This window comes from Homarus americanus, unplaced genomic scaffold (genome assembly GCF_018991925.1).
Source record: "Homarus americanus isolate GMGI-L3 unplaced genomic scaffold, GMGI_Hamer_2.0 scaffold7626, whole genome shotgun sequence".
NCBI lineage: Eukaryota > Metazoa > Arthropoda > Malacostraca > Decapoda > Nephropidae > Homarus > Homarus americanus.
The window spans coordinates 17,562,668-17,582,249 of NW_024718273.1; the positions used below are offsets into that span (position 1 = coordinate 17,562,668).

The window sequence follows — 19,582 nt, forward strand, 5'->3', positions numbered from 1 at the left end:
GGGGGGGGGGCAGTCTATATTACCACTAGTCTCACCGACAACTCACTCTCAGAGTCGATGTAACACTGAGCTACCCGCTAGTTGCCGCACCTTCTTATCTCCTCTTCCTAACAGTGGCAGGGGTTGCCAGGGTATCCATTATCGTTCACATTTTTTCCTAGTACAGTACATACGTGCACGGCATTTAAGTCATTATTTCATATTATAGTGTTATGTTACATCAGGTTTCTCGTTGTAACTATTATTGTAAAGCCGAGTTGAGAAGCTTGACTACCATTGATTAAATAACCTCGAAGGTCTCTTGTGAATATTTAAAGCAACGAGGAACAAGATTAGCCATACAGGGTCAGGTTAGATAGGAGATATTCAAGAAAGGGTGCGAAGGAAATAAAAGGAAAGGCGGCGAACGACACACGAAACGTTTTAGATTTTCCTACTGTTACACTATTACGAAGAAGGAGTTACATCAGGCTCAGCTTCACTTACAAGGGGAGCTGCACGTCGGCGCGGCCATTGCGTCATGCCTGGCTGGGTGTCGTCACCACTAGCTGCCTCTGTAACGTTCTCTCCAGATAAACCAGTGATGGAGAGAAACACCCGAGACAAGTTAACTATAAAGAGCCACAACCAGATAAATATAAAAGACGTGAGTTAACGGTATATTATCTGCTATCTCTGTTTGTCTCTCATTGTAGGAGTTAACAATATCATGACGTATTTACAAATTAGTGTGAAACATGGGAAGTAAACTGTGCTCGTTGTATCCCGGTGTTTGTCTGGTGAAAGTGACTCGGTCTCTGCTCTCACTACTCGGCTCTTTGTTTGTTGACATGAGGGTCTTCACCACAAGGCTGTTGATATGGAAAACTCCACTACAAGGTTGCTGATGTAGAGAACTCCACCTGAAGGTTGTCTGTTGATATCGGACTCTACCACAAGGTTGTCTGTTGATATCGGACTCTACCACAAGGTTGTTTGTTGATATCGGACTCTACTTACAAGACTGTTTGTTGATATCGGATTCTGTCACATGGTTGTTTGTTGATATCGGATTCTGTCACATGGTTGTTTGTTGATATCGGATTCTGCCACATGGTTGTTTGTTGATATCGGACTGCCACAAGGCTGACCTCCACACTGTACCACGGGAGGAAGGAAGTTTCAGGTCGTCCACTTCTGGGCTTGACCACAAAACGATATTACAGAATCAATTATTTACAAGGTGACTCTGGTATCTGAAGACAACGCGAAATGGGCGAAGATGGCGGTAAAGTTCCAACTGTTCGGGTGCCATGGCGTCTTAATGGAGTGTAACCTTACCTTTGACAAATATATAGTAGGGAATGAGGCTATTTTGTCATCCAACACAGTTTATCAGTAAATTATCTTCCTTCAACCAACGTCCCAGGAAGCACGACCCAGGGACCAGGCGCTTCTTTTCAGGATAGGACTGATGGACGGACGCGCCAGTCGGTAAATGTCATAGAAGATACAACGTTCTTAAAAGTCATGAGTCTAAGATTTATAGTCTAGCTGAGACAATGTTATGCCTCTGAAGGTCAAACTGGATATTGTGTATAAACTTTGGCAGTGTCTCGTTTTATTAAGACTTACGAACGATGCTTATTGATGAAAGTGTTCCACTGTACCGAGAAAGACAACCTCTTCGTTACTTACATCATTAGCAAGCAACAGCCTTAGGTGACCCCGTCTCAATATGTTCCGCCCTATTACATGTTCCTGCAGCGACTGTGTACCATAAAATGAATAAACAAACACGGAGACCTTCCAGAAAAAGAGAAATTCCTAATCAACCCCTTGAAGGATTTTACATTCTCAAGGAAGCAGCCGACAGACCCGCTCCTCTACTGCTCAGCTGCTTTCCCGGTGGATGACCAGACCAGCTTGGGGGCGTTCATCGATATGGAGGTGCTGAGGTGTCATGACCGCCTGAACAACAGCCATTTCACAGGTCAGAGGGAATATAAATATACCTGTCAAGCTTCTGTAGGAACAAGGGGGAGTCTCAGATCACTAGTCAGGTGTTACGAGGGGGCGATAACACGTGGCCTTCCATATGACCGTGAAAAAGTTGCGTCCTGTAAGTGATTGAGTAAATGCCTATCTCTTTCTCCTCCTTTCACACCTATGGCTCCTTCCCTCAAATTTCATATTAAAATCAACCTATATTATTAAAAGACAGATTAGAGAGACTGAACCAGTGTACGTGTGTTGAGGTAACCTGACAGATCCACCTCACGACACAATAGGGTGAACATACTTTACCCAGTGTCTGGTGACGAGCTACTAGTACGATCTCACCCTCCTCGGTCTATTTTCCTTACCTGAAAAATACAAGAAAAAAAAACCACAATTACACATCTCTTAATAAATTTACTCTCTCTTAAAACAAAACAAGGATATATTTTGAAGTGAGTCAATTATTACGTATTTCTCTCAGGTATTTATCACTATCAACACACTCAAGTCCATCTTCCTCACAACTGTAAACAATAACATACTGTCTCGAGATTAATTGATGTCGTTTATCCACCGAAAAGTTCATTAAAGACAAATTTGAAAAAAAAAGATTATCCAAATTAAATCATTAATATTTACAGCATTATATCCCTAATCCCTGATCTATATGACATATAATCTCTATTTCTATACATTTCCGACATTTCCTCTTGTTTCTGTAGGCAATCTTAGTACTTCATTTGTTTTTGTCATTCCCCTGTAATCTCTTTCTGGCGTCTGCTTTACTCCTCTTGGGTCCGCCCCTGTATCAACTAGTTAGCTGACTGTAGTTAGCAGTGAGTAAATATCAGTTTTATAATAGGAAAGGAACGTCTACAAGCGGATGTCGGGGATTTTTACGCATGACTCATGTAAAATTCCCAACTTCCTCTTGTGTTTCCTTGGCTAACACACCCCCAGAGCCACAGTCATTTAAAGGGCACCAGTTTGTAGTTAAAGGTTAACAGTTTTATCTCTATTTAGTTGTCAGCATTTTGTCGTTAATAGTCAGCATTTTGTCGTTAATAGTCAGCATTTTGTCGTTAATAGTCAGCATTTTGTCGTTAATAGTCAGCATTTGTAGTCAGCATACAGATACCTTTAATAACCATCGCACAACTGGATTCACAAAGACTGTCCAGTGAATTATGATCAGTCAGTGACACACACACACACACACACACACACACACACACACACACACACACACACACACACACACTTCTCTAGACGTCTCAGATTATTCAACCATCCTCAACAGTATTGACAATGGGAGACTGTGACATCAAATCAGTACACAGCGATGTCACGTACGGAGATGTCACTCACGTACAAGGATGTCACTCATGCGACCTAACTTACGGTGATTTGACTGTACCTATGTGTGAGGTCAGGGTCATGATCGTTTCTGGTTATCAATTGACCCTGACCTCACCATGACCTAACTTCCAGAGATTATTACGAAATAAATGTTATAATGACAGTGTTGTAAATGTAGTGTTTTTCGAAGAAGTGTATGTATGTATGTGTGTGTGTGTATGTATGTATGTATGTATGTATGTATGTATGTCATTACCTCAAACAATCAGCACCTCACAAGTCGGATATCGAACCCTGGACCTCTGTGTATGTACAGGTATGTGTGTGTGTATGTATGCGTGTGTGTGTGTGTTTATGTATGTGTGTTTTATAAATTGCGTCAGAGAGATAAGCCTGACGTCAAATAGTGATAATGACACCTGGATTTGCTACAAGAGGTGACGCGCCAGGTAGAGTGTAACACTAAGATAATCATATCAACACACGGGGGGGGGGCAAGGCTGTTACTGCTGGTTGACTTAGTGCTTAAAGAATAGGCGAAGACGTTAAGACAAGGTGTGTGCGTGTGTGTGTGTGAAGTGGCGGATGTGTATCTGTGTGTGTGTGTGTGGCGGGTGTGAGGACTAACAACTTCTTGAGTACGATGACATAACTGCGGTTTTACAGTGTTATTTTGTTCGAGGGAATAAATCATCGTACTCAAGAGGATGAATCATCGAACTCAAGTGGTTAAATCATCGTACCCAAGAAGTTATCTCATCGTACTCAAGAGGTTAAATCATCGTACTCAAGAGGATGAATCATCGAACTCAAGTGGTTAAATCATCGTACCCAAGAAATTATCTCATCGAACTCAAGTGGTTAAATCATCGTACCCAAGAAATTATCTCATCGTACTCAAGTGGTTAAATCATCGTACTCAAGAGGTTAAATCATCGTACTCAAGAGGTTAATAGGGACATAACAGATCAAAGAGACCGAACGCTTCTTTGAACACCTGAGACATCTTGCGATTCCCTGTCTAATATGTCCTGGGTTCGATTCCCTGCCCCGGGACAATTATGAGAAGGGTGTGTTATCCAGTGTGACCCTCCAGTTTCTTTTTTTATTAACACGAGAGAGAGAGACAGAGAGAGAGAGAGAGGACAAATTCATCAGGAACAATACGGGATTTAACAAGCCATTGACATCCTTTCCAAGTCAAAGCGGTGGAGATAAAAAATATTGACGTCTGGGGTAAAGGCTAAAAATAACCTGAGATACAGATAGTGTCTTAAAAGTGTTATGGCGCCAGATGTTACCTATAAGAGGTACTGATAATGATAGTCCCCAAGATACGTGTTAGTGTTTAGCCTCGCTTGTCAACACTTACAATGTTACCTTATGGATTATTTTGTATTAAGTTGTTGCAATGAAAACAAAAGTTATCCATGTTTGTCGAAAGCGTTAGTTTTTTTTTTTTTTTAATCAGTGATGTCACGTTTTAGCCGCGCTGACCCATCCCGTCCCTCGTGGAGAGTTGGGATAGTTCATGACCATCCATCCCCTAGGCCACCCGAACCTCTCTACCAAATTCAAGCTATCTCAAAACTGTGGCAATGCATAGGACACACACACACACACACACACACACACACACACACACTTAGTCATACCATGTCTAACATACTTCCTTAGTGACCGACGCCAGCGTCCCCCAAGGCACTCTGCTTCCTCATCCTTATCAACGATGCTCTGAAATATAATCCCGCTCGTTGGAAATGTGTCGACGACTCCACCATTGGCATCACCGTGAGCCGCTCGATTCCCGAATACAGTGTCCTCCAGAACACCTTGAGCAGTATCCAAGTTTGCTTCACCAACTATGTTACCACTATGGCTATGCACATCAACCTCTCCTCCGGCCAGCTCCTGCCTCCCTCACTGGGCCCTAACACACTCCACCAAGCTCTTGGAAAGTACATGTTAGTACAACCGTCAAATCTCCCTGCTATCGTAACACATCCTCCGTCCTCTCAAGTCCCCCTGGGGTCCCGCGTCTGAACTTTTGAAACTTTACACAACATTTATACCTCGTGAGCTTATCTCTGCTTCTCCTGCTTGGTGTTCTTCCTTGACTGTTGCACAATGAGGACTAATAGAGAGAATTCAAGAGAGGACGTGCAAGACTATTCTATCCCCCTCTTACACCACAGATCAAGAAGCGCTCAGTACACTGGCCCTCTTAACTCTCTCTGATCACCATGACCTCATCTGTCAGTTTTGGACAAAGTTACTTCACCATCCTCGTCACCACCACTTGCTGGTACCTGAGATCCCTCGCTCCCGATCCAGCCCATATTAGCAATTACTGATGGCTATAAAGAGAAACCCATTCCAACCATTGGAAAAATCACCAACAACTCGTCGATAATTCCATTAAATGACCACCACCTCCTGTCATATATCATTTATGTACCACTTATGTCATTTGTATATTTCCAGCTTGTTGCAGCTGTATTTGTCATTAAACATTTAATTATTAGTATTACACTGAATTATTTCTAAGAGTTGAGCTGTGAACTAATGGTCACCCAGACGACTAAGATATAATATAACTATACACCTGTCGAGTTGTACAGTAAGTCGAGGTTTTATTAATATAAATGTTCATGAGGTGGTGAGCAACACTCCTGTCCGCTGCTCAACATTGCTATCTAAATGTTATCATCAAATACTTATAAGCTGTCAACAATACACTGAATCTGCAGCGAGGGAGAGCATGCCAGGAGAAGTTTATATACACATTTTGAAAATATAGGTCAAAACTAGCGCACAGAGAGTTTTCCTGGTCGGTGCAGATCGCATGGAGACAGTTATGTTCCGGGAGTTACGACGATAGGGAGGAGGAAGAGAAGCGAGTTAAATGAAACATGTCATGTGAGATTGGATAAACGATACGATAGCGGAAGGAAGGAAAATCATGGCTACCACTAAGGGTGAAAGTAAAGCCTTGCCACTAGCCTGGTCCAGACGGGTGCCACTGATGGCTCCTGGCAAGGTTAACACCATTGGTCCACATCTATAATTACAATGAAACCAAACATTGCACAGTGAGCATGACTAACACAAGACTCGTCCAGCACCTCAGGCAGTTCACGTGTGTCCTTATGTCTTAAACGGGAGAATAAATACCACACTAGTTTCTCACCGTGTATGAGTGTATCTATATGTATGTTCTTCCGTGTGTGTGTGTCCATTACTCTGTGTGCGTGTGTGTGTATGTCTGTCCCTCCATGGTTCTTCAGTGCTTGGGTCTAGGAGTTACGAACACAACAATTCTTAACACACAACACTAATTTACAAACAATCCAAGATGGAAACATAACAAGATCTTACAAAAGGTTCCAGAATCAGTATTTTGTGTCACTGTTCAGATTTATGGATCGCTGGATTTCGCTGTATCGTTTGTTTACATTATCAGTCGCCCCATTCATCTGGTATCATAGGGATATATAACGAGTAAACGTAATTTATTATAAATTATTAGTTTTCTAAGGTAATAGTAAGCTAGGTGTCAAGATGTTATGATTAGATTAATTATGCTTCGTACGCAATAAAGATAATTGTTTAGAAGGTATAAGAGGAGGGGTGGGGAGGGCGCCCCTAGAAGTGGCCCCCTTGACTATTCCCGGAGGTACACAACTCCCCACTACCTTGGCTTGAATTATTCTCTATACCCTGCATGGCCACACTACCTAGTTTTCTTCAACCTTGCCTCAAGCATGAAAACTAAAACTCCCCGCCATGTATTTCTCTTCCCTACTCCTCTACACATTAACCTTGACAGTTAACTTGACAGGGACGGCAATGTGGACAAACAAACTTTATTCTCCTGAAGAGTTGCCAAGAAGTCGCGTCTTGAATTAGTCTTGGTAAATATAAAGTATTACACAAGAGAGCATGAAACAGGGAAGGCAGCGTCAGTGTTCAGGGACGGGAGCATAAGGACGGTGAGTTTTTCAGTCTTTCATCACGTAAAGCGTTACTGTATAAATCCTGAGTTTTAGAAGAAAATTTATATAGGTTGTTCAGCGAAGTATATGTATCAATGTGTTATTTCTTGTATGATAATATGTCAAATTATAACACAATGATATAGGCTGTGTTTCACGGAATAAAAATACGTTATTTCTGAGTTAATTAGAACACAGCGGCCCCATTCACGCCACACAAAAGGTCAATAGCTGTGTAATTGATAAGATGTTATGGACAAGTCAAGGTCAAAACACCCTGTACATCTTTATAATGCTTCTGGCTCTTGTGTGCCTTATTATTAGTGGGAGTCCATCGGCTTCTGGAGATCTAAAACAGTGATAGTTGTAGAGATTTTTATTAAAGGGACAACATGTCTTACGAGACTGTGTTGAAGAATCTCTCAGCGGTTAAGGTGAAAACAAAATATGAGGGGCAAAATCACCACTCCTGCTGTTTTCTATGGTATTAGCAAATTCATGGTCTCTTTGTGATGATGAGGTCTCCAGAGTGGAAGTGTGTCCTTATCCAAGTGTAAATTAATATAGCTATGAGGGGTGGAATGGTTACGTGAGCCGGAAGAACTCCCTGTCGCGCGGCCAGTCTCCTCAAGCGACGGGCGTGGAGAGCCCCAAGCCACAGTTCCAGGCTAGTAGGCAGTGATCCTTCAGTGCCACGGTTGGAAATTTTACAATAATTATAGTATTTGTACTGTAATTTCAAGGTTATGTACAATATAAGAATAATGTTTTTGAAATGTACGATAATTTTTTAGTTCACTCCTACACTGTAATAAACTAATTTTCTGTAAATATAAGAGTACATCCTTCGCATTTTTTTTTTACTATCGTCACCTTGTTAACTATGTACAAGTTGCTTTATGGTTGCTCCTGGTAAATACCATATACTCATGTTAAATCAGGCGTCAGCTGCCCAAATGCTGCTGCACGTAGCACTTTAAAGTCTGCACTCGAGTCGACACTTCTGGACGTTGTGACGCTGCTCGTAAGTGAAGATATAAGAACTTATATAAATGACTGAATATAGTATCACAAAAGTAATCCCCCAGATACCAATATTATACTAAGACTTATTATTTTAATACTCCAGTTAGGGAACAGAATTAATGAAAATAGTGTTTCTAAATATGCTTTACCTTAATTTTGTCAAGTGAACGTAACTAGTTCAGGTAAGATCTCCTTAGTATTAAACAAGTCTCTCCGTCGGCAGGGGTCGTCGTCTTGGCAACCATATTATTGAAAATTAGAGTCGTGAAGGACACGGCACTACAGCGCATGACAGGGGGGGGCGGGTGGCGGTACAGCGAACTAATAATATTGGAATTTGAAGGAGTAGCAGGTAGCTCCTCCTCGTCATCTTAATAGTATTTTATTCTTAACGTGTCTTTATAATGAGCAAAGAAAAACATATCAGTAATTTTATAATAATTTTATCTCATTTTACAAACAGTATTGATAATCATGTAAGCAGATTTAAGATCATTTATTGTTCGTCTGAAAAATATCAGTTGCCGTGTTTTTCAGCTGCGACCTGTTAATGGATCTGAGCCAAAATCCACTGGAAGACGTCGTCACCAAACTTTTCGAGACTTTTATTCATAGTGTAAGCAGTCAAGGTATTTTATTCAACTTCTTAGCTGTTTTGTGTTTACCGGACTCGTGTGATCGTGTCAGTAAAATACGTAAAATATTGTATTTAAACATGTCCTGGTGGGCTTTATTTAAATAATCTCACACAAATACTATGAATACTGGTTAAAAGTATAGATGGTGTTTATTTTTGGTAAAATCTGAATTGCACGATAATTTTGAAGAAAGTATTGTGCGATAACTATGACCTCTCGGTACGGTACATTTGTTTACACGAATATCCAACCCTGTTCCGGGCTATCTGTGGATGATACTTTAATTTCGTGGATTTACCGGAGTGTTACGAGTTTTTCTGATAGTGACCTACAGCCTGGTGGTTCTGGATGCACCTGGAAGCCTCAGAGACACGATGATCAGTGGAAAAGTGTACAAGTCAAGGTGAAACGTAAACTTAGAGTGGCCTCCGTCAGTGATTTAAACAAGCTGTTGCTGTTCGTGTTGTGTCAGCCTGCGTGCAGGATTGATGTTTTAATAAGCTTAAAATGGAAACAATACAGGTCATCTTTGATAGTGTTGGGGAAATAGGTGATTATGATAAGCAAATTACCTAGCTTGTGAAGAGTTGATGTCTAGCGAAGTCGTGTGATTGATGGGCTCCGTAAAGTATTTTATAGTATTCGTGGAATTACAAAACAAGTGTGTGAGTGTTGTATTAAAGAAGGAAACCGGCAGGTACGTACGTACCATCAAACCTGACCAACGTGGTAGATCACCTGTCTCCTAAGTTTCTGACAAAAGACGGTAGAAAGTGCGCCACCATGTAAACAATGTCAAAGGTGTCGAGCTATTACAGCAGAGCCAAAAGCTCACCTCGAAAATACCTGCCAACAGGACTGAAAATAACGACCCAAGATATACAGTAGGTTGTGGAGCCCGGGGTTAGCTCGTACTACCATAAGGTCTCTAATACCGAGTTTAATGTGGGTTTTGATCCACCTTAAAGCGATACCTTCAACACCATCACAGGACTCCACAAGCGGAAGAGCTACATCGGTCACTGTAAGCACATGGTAGTATTGGTAAATAATAAACAATAAGACATACACTAACCTACCAGTAGTCTTGGTCCATTGTGTCGATCATAATTATTGTGTGTGTGTGTTTTGGGGACTCAAGTTTATGGATAGAATGCTTTTTACAGGTTTAATAGTTAATTATGTATATAGTATACATCATTAGCACTATACATACATTAGTTTAAAAGGTAACATGATTGGGCAAGCAATTTCACTACAGTATTTTTTCCCTGGTCTTTCTATTTGTTTTTTATCGATGCCGTGGGGTACATTATATACACCTTTATCTTGGCTATAATCTACCATCATTACCTCAAAGTGAGATCCAAAGCATCGATAGTAATTCATATCTGATGGCTGTACAGTACACTCTCACCAAAATCTCCATCACCTGGGCACGAAAGATGTGAGAAGGAACAGAATGGGGCTTGTCATCTCGAAATGGTTTCAGATTCTTCGTTCATTTTTCAGAACTGCATAGTGCTTATAGCGTTCGTGAAGTTTTTAAAAGATCAGAGTATACAGTAGCTAAAACAACTATCTGTTCGTACTTTGTGGGAAACAATACGAGACCATGGACGATAAATATTGGTATATGAGGGCTGTCACTAGTCACACGTAAAATTTCGGAGCATATCCACCCCCACCTGCACAGATAGTTGTTTTAGCTACTGTACAGTCTGGTAATGTTTCAGAAGACGGCTATTACTCGAAACAGTGATATGTCTAGTGTGTCCTTGTTATATTAAACGCCTCATATCTTACACATCTACAGTACTTTTCTAATCTATAGCCGACAGTCGGTAGTACTAGTGCGTGGTGTGGGTCGAGGATAGAGTATAAGGTGTGTGGTGTGGGTCGAGGACAGTATAAGGTGCGTGGTGTGGGTCGAGGACAGTATAAGGTGTGTGGTGTGGGTCGAGGACAGTATAAGGTGCGTGGTGTGGCTCGAGGACAGTATAAGGTGCGTGGTGTGGGTCTCGAGGACAGTATAAGGTGCGTGGTGTGGGTCGAGGACAGTATAAGGTGTGTGGTGTGGGTCGAGGACAGTATAAGGTGCGTGGTGTGGCTCGAGGACAGTATAAGGTGCGTGGTGTGGCTCGAGGACAGTATAAGGTGCGTGGTGTGGCTCGAGGACAGTATAAGGTGCGTGGTGTGGGTCGAGGACAGTTGCGTGGTGTGGCTCGGGACAGTAAGGCTGCGTGGTGTGGGTCGAGGACAGTATAAGGTGCGTGGTGTGGGCCGAGGACAGTATATAAGGTGCGTGGTGTGGCCTGAGGACAGTATAAGGTGCGTGGTGTGGCTCGAGGACAGTATAAGGTGCGTGGTGTGGCCTCGAGGACAGTATAACAGTATAAGTTGCGTGGTGTGGCTCGAGGACAGTATAAGGTGGTGGTGTGGTTCGGAGGACAGTATAAGGTGCGTGGTGTGGCTCGAGGACAGTATAAGCGTGTGGTGTGGCTCGAGGACAGTAGGTGCGTGGTGTGGGTCGAGGACAGTATAAGGTGCGTGGTGTGGGCCGAGGACAGTATAAGGTGCGTGGTGTGGGTTGAGGACAGTAAGGTGCGTGGTGTGGCTCGAGGACAGTATAAGGTGCGTGGTGTGGTTCGAGGACAGAGTATAAGGTGCGTGGTGTGGGTTGGAGGATATAAGGTGCGTGGTGTGGCTCGAGGACAGTAAGGTGCGTGGTGTGGGCCGAGGACAGTATATAAGGTGCGTGGTGTGGCTCGAGGACAGTATAAGGTGCGTGGTGTGGCTCGAGGACAGTATAAGGTGTGTGGTGTGGGTCGAGGACAGTATAAGGTGCGTGGTGTGGCTCGAGGACAGTATAAGTTGCGTGGTGTGGTTCGAGGACAGAGTATAAGGTGCGTGGTGTGGCTCGAGGACAGTATAAGGTGCGTGGTGTGGTTCGAGAGGCTTCACATCGTCAGGAATGCTCTAGCTACCTGCTGACACCTGACCCCGTTTACTATACACACACACACACGATATTTCACTGCAGACACCGTTGTTATTATTGTGTGTGTGTGTGTGTGTGTGTCTGTCTGTCTAAGTCTAGATTACATTTCTTCCTGTATATATTTCCTACGAAGAAATTATCATATAGTCTCATGTAATCAGGTTGTTTGTATTATAAGAGTTATTACCTTAATTGGTCCATGAGTGGGTGCCATTGGCTGACGGAAATGTGTCAATAACGCACTGTGTATACTGAGCCTGACAGTAGATACAAGAGTGTAACTTGGACTGTGTACTGCACTCAAATACCTTCACTTAATTGTAATGTTTTGGTATCCATATACATCTGGGTGGACTGGTTGTAAAGTAGCTACTGTATTGAAGTATAATGTATAAGCAGAAAAGTAGTAATAGTGAAGTACTGGTTTAGAATTCATATTGATATCAACACCTCGAACTCTCAAATGACACTTTTCCGAAACCCCGAAGCATCACCGAGTCCCCCTGATCCTGAACAAAGTGGCAAGGAACAGTGGTAATTCTCCTTTTTAATCCTTTGTGTTGGAGCCTAAGAACCGCCTAACATGGAACTGTAATTGAATAAAAGCTCAAGTGTATCCTCGTGTCTGGTGATTCCCTGAACCAACCTCTCATCTCTGGCTGTAATGACACTTAAGTATACGTCTCTGTATTTCTTTTAACTCCTCGAGTACGATAACTTAAACCCTTTTGTATGATGGCTTAACTTCTTAAATACGATGACAATTCCTTGAGTTCAATGACTTACCCAACCCTTTGTTTACGATGACCTAGTCCCTTGAGTATGATGCTACTGTACTCAGAGACTTCAAGTCATCGTACTCAAGGGGTTAAAAACAACAGGCCAGATCCCCGGTCGGTCCGAGAATAACAGACATACACGGACTGGATTACTCAATAGTGGTATCACATTTCGTCTTGACTCGTCTCAGGTTATCTCAATCACCGACCCGCTAGCTAGATGCTACAGTAATCATAGTGCTAAGAAATTCTTCCACCCCTTTGCAGTAATGTGTAAATAAATGGCAGAAACTTCAAACTCACAACACTGAGAACTGCGTGGATTAGCTGGAGATTTCACAAATGTTCAAAATACACGTAGCTAACACTTATCTCAGGGTCCCGGTTTGAAGTCCGATATACTGTATATTTCAAACTTCCCTGCGAGATCGAGTTGTTGACGGTATTTGGTAGCTTATTCCATTGATAGTAACTCTATTTCCGAGCCAGAGGGGCGTACTGGATACCGTGACGTTTATAATTGGCATCCTGTGGTCTTGACACACACTGTACACTATGGGAGAGACATTGTACACTATGGGAGAGACATTGTACACTATGGGAGAGACACTGTACACTATGGGAGAGACACTGTACACTATGGGAGAGACATTGTACACTATGGGAGAGACATTGTACACTATGGGAGAGACGCCTAAATTCAGTCGTGTGTCTACTGATCCCCATATGGAACTTGGTTATGACAGAGACACACAGGTAACTCATGGGTCAGCCCAAATGTGTGACGACTAATTACCCAGCACCCAGGCTCTAAACCCACGTTTATTACCCGGCAATCATGGCTAGAGACACGTGATCAAGGCCGCCCACCAGAAGTAATTGGTTTCTACCTGTACAGTATATATCACAGGTCTTAATCTTTGTGTGTTTTCATTTCTTTTAAATATTAAGTCACCAAAAAGAGACCAACTTGAATTGTACAGTATACACCAGATCTGTGTCCAAACTCTCATTGGATTTCCTTTGTTTCCTCCAAGTTATGGTTCTTAAAATAACAGACAGGTGGATTGTTTACAAAAATCATTTAGTTCTAGACGCATGTATGCAAAAATTATATTAAACAGTTTTCCAACTAAATATTTTTCACTAAGAAGCTTAACACGCAGTTCCTGGGCATAATTATCACCGCCTGTAATGTCGTGTTTCATTTCAAGGTGACAGATGCAGCCTGTCAATATTATGCCTTAAACATTGCCAACGTTTCATTTAATTCTTCCTTTATATCATCAGTTCACACGACTCGTACATTGCTGTCAACGTTGTCTAAACATCTGCTGTCATGAAGAAATAAGGAGCGCTTCATGTTATAATCCGTTTAATGAAAAATGGCAAAACTAATCAATGGCAGAGAGTTATGACAGGCGCATGAGAGCTTACCTGATATAAATAAGAATATACTGTACTTCCTACACATTCGAGATAACTTACAGTAGCTACCACCTAATACAGTACTGTACCACATAACACAGTACTGTACCACATAACACAGTATTGTACCACATAACACAGTATTGTACCACATAACACAGTATTGTACCACATAACACAGTACTGTACCACATAACACAGTATTGTACCACATAACACAGTACTGTACCACCTAATACAGTATTGTACCACATAACACAGTACTGTACCACCTAATACAGTATTGTACCACATAACACAGTACTGTACCACGTAACACAGTACTGTACCACATAACACAGTATTGTACCACATAACACAGTATTGTACCATAACACAGTATTGTACCATTATAACACAGTACTTAAAACCACATAACACAGTATTAAAATTCATAATAGTACTGTACCACCTAACACAGTATTGTAATTACAACACAGTACTGTAATTACATAACACAGTAATTGTACCACCTACAGTATTGTACCACATAACACAGTACTGTACTTGATATAGCACAGTACTGTACCACATAGCACAGTACTCACCACCTAATACAATACTGTACCACAACACAGCACTGTACCACATAACACAGTATTATACCACATGTAGCACAGTACTGTACCACATAGCACAGTAATTGAAATACCACCTGTCACAGTGCACTGTACCATTATAACACAAAATCTGTACCATAACACAGTATTGTACCACATAACACAGTACTGTACCACCTAATACAGTACTGTACCACATAACACAGTACTGTACCACATAACACAGTACTGTACCACATAACACAGTACTGTACCACATAACACAGTACTGTACCACATAATACAGTACTGTACCACCTAACACAGTATTGTACCACATAACACAGTATTGTACCACCTAACACAGTACTGTACCACATAACACAGTACTGTACCACATAATACAGTACTGTACCACATAACACAGTATTGTACCACATAACACAGTATTGTACCACCTAACACAGTACTGTACCACATAACACAGTACTGTACCACCTAACACAGTACTGTACCACATAATACAGTACTGTACCACCTAACACAGTATTGTACCACATAACACAGTACTGTACCACATAACACAGTACTGTACCACATAACACAGTATTGTACCACATAACACAGTATTGTACCACATAACACAGTACTGTACCACATAACACAGTATTGTACCACATAACACAGTATTGTACCACATAACACAGTATTGTACCACATAACACAGTACTGTACCACCTAACACAGTACTGTACCACATAACACAGTACTGTACCACCTAACACAGTACTGTACCACCTAACACAGTACTGTACCACATAACACAGTACTGTACCACATAGCACAGTACTGTACCACATAACACAGTACTGTACCACCTAACACAGTACTGTACCACATAACACAGTACTGTACCACATAACACAGTACTGTACCACCTAATACAGTACTGTACCACATAACACAGTACTGTACCACCTAATACAGTACTGTACCACATAACACAGTACTGTACCACCTAATACAGTACTGTACCACATAACACAGTACTGTACCACATAACACAGTATTATACCACATAGCACAGTACTGTACCACCTAATACAGTACTGTACCACATAACACAGTATTGTACCACATAACACAGTACTGTACCACATAAAACAGTACTGTACCACCTAATACAGTACTGTACCACATAACACAGTATTGTACCACATAACACAGTACTGTACCACCTAACACAGTAGTGTACCACATAACACAGTACTGTACCACATAACACAGTACTGTACCACATAGCACAGTACTGTACCACATAACACAGTACTGTACCACCTAACACAGTACTGTACCACCTAACACAGTACTGTACCACATAACACAGTACTGTACCACATAGCACAGTACTGTACCACATAACACAGTACTGTACCACCTAACACAGTACTGTACCACATAACACAGTACTGTACCACATAACACAGTACTGTACCACATAACACAGTATTGTACTCACATAACACAGCACTGTACCACATGCTAACACAGTACTGTACTTATTACAACACAGTACTGTACTGCATAACCATGTACTGTACTGCATACCACAGTATTGTACCATAACACAGTATTGTAAATTATTATACCGCAGTACTGTACCACATAACACAGTACTGTACCACCTAATACAGTACTGTACCACATAACACAGTACTGTACCACATAACACAGTACTGTACCACATAACACAGTACTGTACCACATAATACAGTACTGTACCACATAACACAGTATTGTACCACATAACACAGTACTGTACCACCTAACACAGTACTGTACCACATAACACAGTATTGTACCACATAACACAGTACTGTACCACCTAATACAGTACTGTACCACATAACACAGTACTGTACCACATAACACAGTACTGTACCACATAACACAGTACTGTACCACATAACACAGTATTGTACCACATAACACAGTACTGTACCACATAACACAGTATTGTACCACATAACACAGTACTGTACCACATAACACAGTACTGTACCACATAACACAGTATTGTACCACATAACACAGCACTGTACCACATAACACAGTACTGTACCGCATAACACAGTACTGTACCGCATAACACAGTACTGTACCACATAACACAGTATTGTACCACATAACGCAGTACTGTACCACATAACACAGTACTGTACCACATAACACAGTACTGTACCACATAACACAGTACTGTACCACATAACACAGTACTGTACCACATAACACAGTACTGTACCACATAACACAGTACTGTACCACCTAATACAGTATTGTACCACATAACACAGTACTGTACCACCTAACACAGTATTGTACCACATAACACAGTACTGTACCACATAACACAGTACTGTACCACATAACAGTACTGTACCACAACAGTATTGTACCACGTAATACAGTAATGTACCACATTGCACAGTATTGTACCACAACAGTACTGTACCACATAACAGTACTATACCACATAACAGTACTGTACTCGTTGTACGCTTCACTATTGGATGGCTATAAATAATCAAATTCCTCCTTTTTCATTTCCAATAAATATCGGTTGAGTGACCTTTTGACTTGAGTCACTTTCAGATGACCTTTGTCATTTCAAAGTATCGACGTTTTTTACCCCCAAAATTATTATTTTTTTGTCACTATACCTATAACTTAATGGGAGTTAGTTGCCGTTAGTTGTTTAACGGGGATATAACGCAAAAATACCTTGTGGTTATCAGCATATACCTGGATCACGCGCACCCACAGTGATTTAGCGGTATTTGACCTGACATCAACCAGGGGTCACTGAGGTAGGCTCAGGTCAGTGATCAACAAGGTGTAACATTTAATACCTCCCTGAGTCAAATTAACATTATCATAATAACTACCAAATATAAACCTCAAAAGTAACCCTACAAGTGTTCTACCAAGCTACGTGGCCATCACAGTCACCTTACAAATGTTCTATCAAACTCTGTGGCCACAAGTAACCTTACAAGCATTCTATCAAGGTATGTAGCCATCACAAGCAACCTAATACTGCAGGGAATACTGTCAACACTACCACTCAGCCTTGATTTTTATTTTATTTTTTTGATAAAATTTCTTCTACCATTGTTGCGACAAGTGAAAGCTTCCTGAACCTCAAGTCGTCTGAAGGTTGGAACATCAGCCATGGAATGATAAAACGTGTTGGAAGTGTATTTAACCCTGCGTAGTGAGCACTTACTATTATAAAATACCTTAAATACCTTCTTAGAAAATATGTCTCAACACTGTTCGTATTATCTTCATTACCCATTGTAAACCTTATAGCCATCATCCCTTGAACAAAAACCTGGGTCTAATAATCTTTTTGGACTATGATAATAGGATTATTGATGAGGTACATACATTACACTAAAAATAAACAATGGTTAAACCTCAACTATTTTGGGGATTTTGTACACACTCGGTTTAACACACACACACACATACCTAACTCACTATCTGTACACACACACCCTTTTTTAACACACTTCACACACAAACAACGTATTATCATATTTACTCAACAATAAACTAATAGACAGACAGACAGACTATATTCACCCTGGCGTAAGTCATCAATATGTAAGTAAGATAACCAGGGTATACATCCAGGAACATCAACTGCACAGCGTTATCTGCTTTCTATCGATCTAAGTCACTCAAGCACTGGAAGCCGGATAGCTAAACGAAAATACAAGATAAATGAAGCTGTTGTCACGTTTAGTTATCTTTATTATGTCTGAGCTGTGATACATTTCCATTAAATATTTCTGGTGAAAGTGACAAAAGAAAGGTAACCGGTATAAGCCGATGCCGTCACAAGTAATACCGGTACGTGAGACTTTTGTGGGAAACCGTGAACTGCTTGGCACTGGGCCAAGCAGGGGTGCCAAGACGCACAAGTCGAGAGCGAATAGTCGGGAGGTGGCAAGGGTAAGTTAAGCGCCACTTTACTCTCACAGTCACCGTGACGCAATACAAGTGTTCATAGTGACACCTGAAGCTTTAGTTGATTACGTACACGCCCCCTACAGCCATCATAAGGTCACCTATCTTTTCTTGGACAAATATTCACAAACTTGGTTTTTAATTCTCTTAATCTTTCGCGCTGTTATTATTTACCAACTTACAACATTAACACATGCAAACTTGAACAAATATAAATTATCATAATTTACGTTACGTACAGTAATGCACAAATTAACACGTTAAATTAAGCAAAGTTAATATATCACAGGTTAAGTGTATCACTGTCCAACTGCCATTTGGCAACTGAGAAATATGTTGAAGCAATTAAATAATCATATTACTAAAACTAAGACATTGTCATTAAGAACCCATGTTTGATGACTGGGCTAGCGTAACAGTGAGTCAGTGTGGAGTACAGTACATATCACGAGCGGTTGGCCTACCTTAACGACAATATCTTCCTCACACATATCCGGCATCTCTCCAGAATGTTCAGTTGCTTTCGTCAGATGACCTTTAAACTTGTCAGCCGTGAAAGTGTGAATAAACACGACTACTTTCTGCAGTACGCTAACAACCTTGAGGAGCGACAGTCCTCTCTCGTCACTATCCGCCGCAGCGACTATCTCCATGCTGGGTCGGTGGGGGGTTTTATCGACTGGGCCGGTTGAGGTTTGAGGCAAGTCCCACTTGAATAAGTGGAGGCGGGCGGTGGGGGGACTGTCTACTGCTTCACCAGCCA

The 19,582-nt window shown here is 41.3% G+C and overlaps 1 protein-coding gene across 5 annotated transcripts in view; it reads right to left on the reverse strand.

The window, feature by feature from the left end:
- The window catches only part of LOC121859499 (hexokinase type 2-like), a 54,994-nt gene extending 35,412 nt beyond the window's left edge, over positions 1-19,582 (reverse strand). Inside the window, exon 1 of one of the 5 annotated variants that reach the window (XM_042356343.1) lies at positions 19,284-19,582. In XM_042356343.1, coding sequence (XP_042212277.1) covers positions 19,284-19,472 — 189 coding nt within the window. In that variant the 5' untranslated portion in view covers positions 19,473-19,582. Of the gene's footprint in view, positions 1-23; positions 83-19,283 lie in introns of those variants that run through there. The other 4 variants (XM_042356344.1, XM_042356345.1, XM_042356347.1 and 1 more) reach the window with 4 other exon arrangements.